This window comes from Marmota monax, unplaced genomic scaffold (assembly GCF_021218885.2).
Source record: "Marmota monax isolate L192 unplaced genomic scaffold, Marmota_monax_Labrador192_F-V1.1 WCK01_AAM20220418_F8-fsc00045, whole genome shotgun sequence".
NCBI classification, from domain to species: domain Eukaryota; kingdom Metazoa; phylum Chordata; class Mammalia; order Rodentia; family Sciuridae; genus Marmota; species Marmota monax.
In genome coordinates, this window is record NW_026692132.1 from 2,929,240 (window position 1) to 2,940,288 (window position 11,049).

Consider the following 11,049-nt stretch of genomic DNA (forward strand, 5'->3'; position numbering starts at 1 on the left):
TACCTGGTACTCTTCTAGACATTTCACATGATTCTTATAACAATCCTATAAAGTAAGTACTGTTAAAGCCTTTATATACATGAAGAAATTGAGAGACAGAGAGGTTAAATAATTTGCTAAGGTAATACATTAAATGGAGCCAGGATCCAAAGTCAGCAGTGCAGTTCCAAATTCTTCCAAGGCACATTTCTACTCCATTTTTCCAGATGTAGATCTTGTAGATTGGAGAGGATGAGAAACTTACTTTAAGTTTCTAGTAAGCTGGAGGACTAGGATTTGATCCACAATGTTGATTTTATAACTACCCTGCTGTATTCTCTCTTTTCCTGCAGCTTTAAGACCAGATGCTTTAATTATTGATTGTAATCTTGATAACAAGCTTATGAGGTTACTGTGGTACCTCCTGTTCGCAGACAGGAAACTGAAAGTTACAGATTCAGCAAGATGCCCCCAAATCACACAGCTAGTGAGTTGTAAAGTTGCAGTTCGCATCCAAGTCTTAAATGTCATAGTGAGCAGGAAGGGAAAGATGTGACAAACGACAGCATGAGAAAAACGACTTGCAAGTTCAGTGGGAGGTCGTGGGTGAGGCCACTGCCAACAAGGGGAATGCCACCTGAGGCTGCCTCCTAGAAGACAGCATTCAGAGCAAGCGAGGCGACAGTCCCACACTAGTCTTTACTGGTGGAACACACCTGGAGCTTTGTACACAAGTCTGGGACCCACACTTTAAAAAGAGCATTACTGACACACCTGAATCTCCTCTGGATGTGAGTCCTCAGCACAGTGAGTGGTGTAATGTGTCTACAGAAGAACAATTAACAAGATGGAAATTTAGTGTCTAAATATAACATAAAAGAGAAGACCCAGGGGGTTGAGTAGCTAATATTTGAAACATCATCTTGTGATGGAGAATTAGGTACAGTCTGTCTAGTGTCAGAGGGAAAAACTAGGCTGCACATGTAGAAAATCAAAGAGGTGAATTTGGTTCCACATAGGAAGGAAGACTTTTGTGAGACAGTGAATTAATTTTCTCTAGTAAAGAAACCGAATGATCATTAATTGTGGGTGATAAATATCTACAATATTAGGTGTGATGATTCTTAAATTTTAGTGGGTATAAGTATCATCTGGGAGAACTTGCCAACTACTGATTAGCATGCCTTACCTTTAGAAGATTGTTTCAGCAGATCTGGGTTAAGGTACAAGAGCTTGCATTTTTAGCATGCAATCCAGAAAGTACAATCAGGTGGTCACTGACCCTCCCTTTGAAAACTAGTGAAACTAAACTCAGGTCTCTTCCTCTTATTCTACAAATAAAAATTTTAGTTAAAAAGTATGTAGTCAATATAACAACTATTCAAAGAAAGTTTAAGTGTATTAAAGATCCAAGATGAAATTTACTATGTTGACAGAATTAGAGATGAAATTACTGAACTGTAGTATATTAGGATATGGAAGAAGAAGGTGTCATTCTTGTTCATTGTCGTATGTTAGTAGCAAGATAAATAGAAGATAGAAATCCTGCTTGAAAAATTTTAAACACCTTAATTGAAGAACCCACTCTTTATCTGCCAAAGAGCAATCTACTGGAGTCCTGAAAAAAAGCTATGTGCTTATCCTAAGGTACAGCACCTGTGTGAGGACACTCACCAATCAGCCTTTAAGGCCCAGGCTTATATAAGCTGCAGCCCAGCACTCACAAAACAGGTGTGAGTGAGATCTGGCAGCAAGAAGTGTATAGCATAGTTGGTCTTTAAACTCTGGTCTAGTTTTGTGGGGACTAAAGAGATTTTTCTGGCAAGTATATGATTGATAATCTTAAAGTGTGCAACTTTGTAAGCCATGGTTTCAGCGTACTATCTGCTAAAATGTTTTGCCCTTTGTAAATGTGTTTTTAAAAAGTGGTGCTGGGTGTAAGTTACTGTCCCATATTAGGGTCTTTTTTACTTAAGTTGCAAAATGACATTTTGTAAGTATTTTAAGCTCTTAAAGTTCTTTCCTTTGAAAACTTTAAAAATGAGCAAGTTGAGGAATTGGTATTCGTGGTTATTTTGTTGATTGATAGTGTTGATGTGCTTATTTAGTTCACTAAGGATTTCTTTCTAGCAAATGATTTCTGTTTTACTATATTTAAACTATATAATATTACCAAATGGCAATTGTATATCAATAATGAAGTCCTCATTTCTATGTAATTTCTTCTTGCTTCCTTTTAGTGGTTTCAGGTCTCCTCATAGGTTGTTTTGGAATCATGAGAGATGAAATTGCAGTAGCAGTTTTCTTTGTCACAAGATTGGTGAAGGAACATGAAAAACTGAGTAAACAGCAAATAGAAAAATTTGCAGAAAAGCTGATGATAATCTTGTTTGAAACATACAGAGGTCACTGGCACCCTGGTTGCCCTTCCAAAGGGCAAGCCTTCAGGTGAGAGAACTCATATGTGGCATGGCAAAGGCAAGTAATGGGCAACATAGACCATCTCTAGGAAAATGCAGGAATTTTGTTGTTTGTCTAACACATTCAAAAGTGTTATGGGGGTGCTGGGTTTTGTGGCTCAGTGGTGGAGCACTTGCCTAGCATGTGTGAGGCACTGGGTTTGATTCTCAGCACCACATATAAATAAATAAAATTAAAGTCCATTGACAACTAAAAAAAAGTGTTGTGGACTCAAATTCATTTGTTTGAATGTGGGTTTGAATGCCATAGGAACATGACAGTGTAATTGAAAGCTATAGACCTACCTGTGTGGTGGATTAGACAATTTGGTTTTTTGTTTGTTTGTTTGTTTCCATTTTGTTTTTGAGACCGGGTCTCACTGTGTTTCCCCAGGCTGGTGTGGAGCTCCTAGGCTCAAACTATCCTTCCACCTCAACCTCCTGAGTAGCTGGGACCCAGGGTGCATGATGCCTGGTTTAGACAGTTTCTAACTTGTTCTTCTCATGAAAGATGTTTGGTGACCTAATCACATGATTTAGTAATACAACACACATTCTGAATCATTGCATCAAAAATTGGTGTTTCATTCCTACTTGTAAGAGTGGCGGGTGGAGGGGGGTGGGGTGAGTGGAGCTGTGTGTGCGGGAGGATGCCCACAACATAATTTTGCTGCTGAAGTACCTGTCATCGTGTTCTCACTTCCTTTCCCTTTCCTTTTGATCCCTAAGGTGTATCAGGATAAACAATCAGAATAAAGACCCCATTTTAGAAAGGGCTTGTGCTGAGAGTAATGTGAATTTTTCTCACCTGGGACTTCCAAAGGAGCTGACCCTATGGGTAGATCCCTTTGAAGTGTGCTGTAGGTGAGTAATCTGAGTTTGTGTGCTGTGACTCCTGGAAGCCTTAGGTTATTTGGTCAGCTCTGTATGCCTTTGTGAAAGACAGTGCTCCAGAGCCTCAGCCAGGACATTGTTTGGCTATGATTTTAGATGCAAACTTCTGATAGATAGCACAGGAGTGGACGGAGAAGGTTGGCCAGAAATTTTGCAAAATACTTGCAATGTGACGTCAACGGCTGCACCCTGTTGCAAACTATAGATTTAACTTCTAAGTATTATATACAATATCGGGAAGAAAGGGGAATTATCTACCACTGGAGGCAATTTAGTCCATTAGTTGAACTAAAAGAAATTGGTCTTAGTCTTTTCCTAAGCAATTAACCAAAATAGCTCTTACGGGATGTCCTCACTAATTACAACAGTGTGGTAGCTGAAGGTCATAATGTCCTTTGATTTGTATTTTTAGACCCATCCCTTTTTAAAATAACCCTTTTTAAATGTTAACATGTTGTCTCCAGACAGGATTAGAGATAAAATTTGTGGGAAGTTGAATCCTTAATGAATAATTTATTTTCCTATTTAGGTATGGTGAGAAAAACCATCCATTTATAATTGCTTCTTTTAAGGGCAGATGGGAGGAATGGGAACTGTCCCAACAAATCAGTTATGCTGTTAATAAAGCCACATTAGACTACTCCTCTGGCACTTCTTCTGATGAAGAAAGTTGTAGCAAGGAACCCCGGATCATTCCTAAAGTCAGCAATCCGAAGAGTATCTATCAGGTCAAGTTCTTCTCTGTACTTTTTTCTATTCTATTTCTAGAAAGGCTGTGTTCACTTTCAAAAAGAAACAAAATGTGGAAAGAATGAAACTATACAGTTAAAAACAAAACAAAACAAAACTCTACAATGTTAATAATATGGCAACATTTTTTCTGGTCCCACGCCTCTATACATTACCTCTACTTGATTGAATTCTTAGGATCTGTGATCTTGTCCTCCTGTCTCTTCATACATTATTTAAAGACACACAGGTTTCCTTCCACTTAAATTCCCTCAGTAAATATTAAGGACTTTTTTTTTTTTTTTTTGGAGGGATCAATAAAAAATAATCTCATTTATAGAAAGTTTGGAATATTCAGTAAAGAGTAAATTCTTGCCACTAGGGAAGGAAGGGATGGGAATTAGAAGCAGTTTCAAATAATTTTTTTTCTCTAAACCACAACTCATGGAAAGATATACATATTCATATAAGAAATAAGTTTTATGAAACAATACTTATCCTTTCTAGCAGCTCTGCCCCATATATGAACTTAACTGATTTCAAGCACCTAATTTAATTTCATGACCCAGTTTGAAAAAGACTCATCTAGACTTTCTAACACTTTGTATTTTATGTTTGTATCTTAATTATGTTTCAAAATACTAAATGGCTTTAATACTTTAACATTCAATTACCTTCCTTGTAATTTGCTATTATCAGCAAACATTCTAGATTATTTCCACATTGCTGCTTTATAAAACTGCTAACTTGTATGGTGATGTCTGAATTTTATTTCATGAGATTTGATTCCCAAATATCAAATTATGAGGTCATTGGGTGTAGACGTTTTACAGGTTTGTAAAATGCACAAAAGCCCTTCTAGAAAGTTGTACTTCTGTAGTCTCGCTAGCTCCATGTGAAAGCATCTGCTTTACCAATTTTTCCCCCTAAAATTTCCTATTCTCATTTAAAAAATACTTTGATTAAAAAAATGGTATCTATAATAGTACGTATGAAGCTAAATACTCAGAAAATCTCCATAAGCCCAAATGTTTTAGGTAGTTACTGTCTTCTGAATTTCCCCCTCAGCTAATGTAGCATTATAGACCCTTTATGGCCAGTCAGAAGTATTTTATATTATTAGCAAATATTTTTCCCCTAGTCTTCTAAACTTTATATGTATAGTTTACATATAGTTCTCTATAACAATTTAAAACTAAATTATAAGATGTTTACCCTTGATTTTATTTTTAGGCTTAGAAAGATTTCTTCCATCTAAGGATCAGATCTGTAGTCAGTCGATTCTTTTCTTTCATAGGTATTTTCAAAGTATCTTCTGTAAAATATCCGTGTAAGTCATCTGAAATATTTACAAGGGGTCCTCCTGGGTCTTGGCCCCAGAGATCATGATCAGGCAGTTTTGGGTCGGAGTGGCAGGGGTCAAGTTGGAATGGGGTGAGGGAGAATCCAAGAATATTGAAGATTTGAATAATGTGCTTAATCCAACTGAAAAAAAAATTAAAGAATTAGTTTTCATAAAAAATATAAGGTGATATTTAAATTTAAGGTATGTGAAATGCTGGAAAATTTTCTATAGATGATTATCTAATTTTATTTCCATTCATTTGTAATCTTTTTGCTTTTGAGATATTTCACTTCTGAGTTGTGAGTTCATGTTTAGTTCTCAGAGCTACCTATTAGTTTAGCAATCTTTGTATTTTCTTTCTTTTTTCCAGATGGAAAACTTAAGACAGCCCTTTCAATCTTGGTTCCACATCCCCCGCAAAAAGAATGTGATGGATGGGCGCATAGGCCTCCCAGGGAATGTGCATCATGTCTTGCATAAGAATTTTAAGTGTTATAGGCAGCCTGCTGCTGTGCACCGGGTGGACAGGTACCACTGGATCAACACAAAACATTAACATGGTGGCCAGACGTGTGTTGGGAGAGAGATCAGAGGAGAGGCTTCATTTTCTCTAAAAAGAAAGCAAATTGAAGGTTGAGAGGCCCATGCAATAGAAAAAAAATAAACAACCACATTAGGGACTGGATTGTGTGATGGTGAATCCTCACACACAGATCCCAACTCTGTTCTTAGCTGTGCTTTTTAAAAACATACATTGGACTTTATTAAAATTAAATACTTTTGTTCAGCAAAAGGTAATGAAAAAAGAAGCCACGGACTAAGAGAAAATATTTGCAAATCACATTTTGACCAAGATTTATATCCAGAAAAAATTTTAAAAATCCTCAAGATTCAAATGAGAAAATAACCAAAAAACAAAATGGTCCCAAATTCTGAACCCCTCACCTAAGAGATATAAAAATGGCAATAAAGAAGATGAAAATTAAGCAGATAAAAATTAAAAACTACACTGAGAATTGTAACATGTACCATACTGATTCAGGATACTGATATGTGTATATAAGGGCAGGAAGTATATGGAAAATTTCTGTATTTTCTCTTAGTTGTACTTTTAATTCTTAGTTTTATATGAAGTTTTATGTAAAACCAGTAAATATATTCAATATGGTATGAAATGAAGCTATTGACCTGGATAAGAGTCAACGAATTATGACAATTGACAGTTTAAATAAATGTACTGTTTTAAATACTTTCCTAAAATTTGCTTTGTTGTGAGGAAGTTTTAAAAGTTTGTGTTTCTTCCCTAGCCGTTTTAAAAGTTCCATTTTTAGTCTTTGATTTTAGGAAGAGTGATCCTGATAATATAGTATTCTGGCTTCAAGTTTATTGCCTGACATAACAGTTTTACTTCATAAGTCCAGTAACAGCTTGTTTGAAAATTATTTTTTAAGTTGCAACATTTCCGTGTGTGTGTGTGTGTGTGTGTGTGTGTGTGTGTGTGTGTAAGAATTTGGCTCATTTCTAAGACTTGTTTGAGACTTAATCATGACTTGTTCTAAAGTGATACATGCTCAATATAAAGAAATCAACCTAAGCAGGAAAACACCATTGTGAGAATAAAAATCTACCATTCAACTAGAAATGATCATTCTTAAGTATTTGTGACCGTCTTTCCAGTTTTCCTCTGTATATATATACAGATGTAAGAATAGATACAAATAATTCAATAAGAGAATGATACTAGAGGAGCTAATAATGTTTCTTGGTTTATCATTCCATGAAGTAGGAAGGTGTATTAGAGACTGAATGATACTCTTAGCACAGAGAAATAATTGTAAAAATCTGAAGCTGTTTGTTCTTCTCATACAATGTGGATAGTGAAATGAAGGGTTAACTATAGAAGAGTTACTATATATAAGTCATAGTATGTACTTGGTTATGCCAGAGAATGGATTATTTTTCAGTACTGGGGAATGAACCCAGGACTGCACACATGCTAGGAAAAGGCTCTGCCATTAAGCTTTGTCCCTAGTCCAGAATGAATGACACTTCTTTCCTGTAATTTTTTATTTGTTCTAAATAGTTCTACATGACAGTAGAATGCATTTTGACACATTCATAGATGGAGTATAACTTTTCATTCTTCTGGTTGTACATGATGTAGTTACACAAGTCGTGTAATCATATATGCACATATGGTAATAATGTCTGATTCATTCTACCCTCCTTCCTACCCCCATACTCCTCTCCTTTCTCTTCACTTTCCTCTGTCTTATCAAAGTACCTTTATTCTTCTTTAGCCCCTCACCCCCATTGTGAATTAGCATCCACATATCAGAAAATATTTGGCATTTGTTTTTTTGGGATTGGCTAATTTCATTTAGCATTATCTTCTCCAATGCCATCCATCCAAAATGCCACTAATTTTATTCTCTTTTATTGCTGAGTAATATTCCATATGTGTATATACAATATTTTCTTTATCCATTCATCTGTTGAAGGGCACCTAGGTTGGTTCCATAGTTTAGCTATTGTGAATTGAGCTGCTATAAACATTGATGTGGCTGTGTCACTGTAGTATGCTGATTTTAAGTCCTTTGGGTATAAACCAAGTGGAGATTGCTGCAAAATTCTTATGGTACAGTACTAGAAATGGCCAATATAACTGTCAAAGATGGTACTCAAGAAGGAATACACTCTATCACTGCTCTAGGATTTTTGCTCAAAGGGAGCTGCCCATGAACTTTGGACCTCCTGTGTAATTCTTCAGACCTCCCAGGAGGCTTTGAAGCAAATATATAGGGGGAAAACATAATATATAGATATTTCTGCTATGGTTAAAAGTAGTCAATATACATGAAAAGTCCACAAATGAATAAATGCTACATCTATTAGTGTATCAGTGTAATAACCAAACTAGATCTTCCCAGTCTATTTTGAAATTTTCAATAATCAATGTGTTTCACTTTTTCTTTAAAAAATTTTTTTTTGAGATAATTGGAGATTATATGCAGTCATAGGAAATAATATAGAGATCCTATGTACTCGTTTACCCTGTTTCCCCCAGTGATAATAGTTTGTGAAACTATAGTACAGTGTGGCAACAGATACTAACACTGATACAGCCAAGATGTAGGATATTTTCTTCACCAAGAGGATCCCGCTTGTTGCCCTTTTATAGTTACACTCACTTCCTTTCCACTCTTTATCCCTTTCTTAACCCACTGGCAACCACTGATCTTTCCTCCATTTGGAGATTTTTGTAATCTTAAGAGTGTTGTCAGTGGGATCACACTATAGGGAACTTGGAAAAAGGGACAGAAGGGAAATTCTGTTCATTGCAAGGAAATCCTCATGTATTAGTGAGCCACAAATGCTTAGAACCCGGGAAACTTCAACTGATCACCCTTAGCCAGTCCAATCTCCGTCAGGAACTGGCATATGTTTTTGTTCTGGCCACCCTTCCCTTATCCATACTCTTGGATGCTCAAGCACAATACCATTGCAGGCAAACTTCTTAAACACCTTCACTAGTTTTTAATCACTAATCATAAGCAATCCCATGGACTGTAGTATGGGTCATCTTGTTTCTCTGTGGAATTCTTTTTAAAAAATATTTTAATTATACATGGACACAATATCTTTATTTTTATGTGGTGCTGAGGATCAAACCCACTGCCTCACATGTACGAGGCAAGTGCTCTGCCACCGAGTCACAACCCCAGCCCTCTGTTGAATTCTTATATGGCTATGATCCTCAGTGCCAGAAGGAGGCAGTTCATCATTCTCACTTGTATCCTCAAAGGGGTCAAAAGAGTGGAGGTTCTGGATAGTGGACATAAGGATAAGATTTCTTTTCCTTGGTGCAAACAGCCTGCAGAAAGGTGGCTGTGGGAGCCGGCTGTGAGGTAGGAGACCAAGTAGGGAGCAGCACGGGTTTTGGAGGGGGAGGCTGCTGAGTCCTTGGGGGGCAGCTCAAGTAATTGTGTCTTTAAATTGGGGCATTTGATCCTTTTACTATCAAGGTGATAAGTAAAAGAATACTCCTGCTGTTCTGTTTTAATTCTTCTGGTTGTTTTACAGATCCTTTGTTTACTTCCTCTCCTTTTATTCATCTTTTGAGGGGATAGTTTTCTGTGTTGATAATATTCCATTCTCTTTCTCTGGGGTCTCTGCTCTACTGTTGGATTTTATAGTTCCCCATGTTTTCATGATGGTAGGTGCCACCCTTTATCTTTTAATTTAGGACTCTCAAACATTTCTTGTGGGCCCTCTGGTGGCTATACATTTGCACTAGTTTTGGCTTTTGGCTTCTGCTTGCCACTGACCTTTATTTATTTATTTCTGAAAGATAGTTTTGTTAGTGTACTTGGCTGGCATTCCTCCTGCCCCCTGCCCCAGGACTTTGAATGGCCCATTCCATTCTCTCCTAGCCTCTTTGGTTTCTGCCAAGAAGTTTAATGGGGACTACCTTACAAATGGCTTGACAATTTTCTCTTGTACTATTGACAGTTTGATTATAATATGCTCAGAGTGAATCTTTTTTGATTGAAACTATTAGGGGTCCTTTAGGCTTCCTGGACCTGGGTGCTTATGTTTTTCCCTAGATTTGGAAAGTTTTCAGAGATTTTCTCATAGGTTTTCTATACCTTTTCCTTTCTCTTCTGGAACACCCATAATGTAAATGTTGTCTTATTTAATGGTGTCTCATAAGCCTTGAAGACTTTCTTCATAAAAATTAAAAACAATTATCTGATGGGGTTATTTCAAAAGACTTCTCTTTAAGCTCAGAGTTTTTTCTTCTGCCTGATTGATTGTGCTAGTGAGGCTCTTGACTATGTTTTAAATTTCATTTATTGCATTTAACTCTGGATTCTCTGTTATGAACTCTATTTCTTTGTAGAATGTCTTGTTCATATCATGAATTGCCTTCCTAATTCTGTTAAATTGTATTCTCTTGTATCTCATTGTTTCTTTAAAATGATGTTTTTGAATTTTTTGCTAGACATTAGTTGACTTCTTTTTTTAAATTCTAATTAGTTATGCATGACAGTAGAATGCATTTTGACACATCATGCATAAGTGGAGTATAACTTCTCATTCTTCTGATTGTACATGATGTAGAATCACACCGGTCTTGTAATCATATATGTACATAGGATAATAATGTCCAGTTCATTCTATTATCCTTCCTAGTATCTCTATTCTATTCCGCAGCCTCCACCCTTATTGTGAATTAGCACCCACATGTCAGAGAAAATATTTGACCTTTGGTTCTTTGGGATTGGCTTATTTCACTTAGCATAATATTCTCCAGCCCCATTCATTTACCTGCAAATGCTATAATTTCCTTCTTTAAGACTGAGTAATATTCCATATGTGTATATACAATATTTTCTTTATCCATTCATCTGTTGAAGGGCACCTAGGTTGGTTCTATAGCTTACTATTGTGAATTGGGCTGCTTTAAACATTGATGTGGCTGTGTCACTGTAGTATGCTGATTTTAAGTCCTTTGGGTATAAACCAAGGAGTGGGATAGCTGGGTCAAATGGTGGTTCCATTCTAAGTTTTCTGAGGAATCTCTATATTGCTTTCTATAATGGTTGCACCAATTTGCATTCTCACCAGCAATGTATGAGT

The 11,049-nt window shown here is 36.5% G+C and overlaps 1 protein-coding gene across 1 annotated transcript; it reads left to right on the forward strand.

Moving 5' to 3' along the window:
- Positions 1–2,232: 2,232 nt before the first annotated feature.
- Positions 2,233–6,621, forward strand: Btg4 (BTG anti-proliferation factor 4). Its single transcript, XM_046467093.2, has 4 exons — positions 2,233–2,427; positions 3,168–3,302; positions 3,862–4,060; positions 5,777–6,621. Exons 1-4 carry the CDS (start codon positions 2,255–2,257, stop codon positions 5,960–5,962), a joined length of 693 nt encoding a protein of 230 aa, XP_046323049.1. The 5' UTR covers positions 2,233–2,254; the 3' UTR covers positions 5,963–6,621.
- Positions 6,622–11,049: the final 4,428 nt, after the last annotated feature.

Excerpts from the sequence above, each read along its gene's own strand:
- Btg4 (XM_046467093.2), top strand. The coding sequence starts at position 2,255 with ATGAGAGATGAAATTGCAGTAGCAGTTTTCTTTGTCACAAGATTGGTG. Across the intron at positions 2,428-3,167 it reads TCCAAAGGGCAAGCCTTCAG|GTGTATCAGGATAAACAATC; the intron begins GTGAGAGAACTC and ends TTGATCCCTAAG. Across the intron at positions 3,303-3,861 it reads CCCTTTGAAGTGTGCTGTAG|GTATGGTGAGAAAAACCATC; the intron begins GTGAGTAATCTG and ends TTTCCTATTTAG.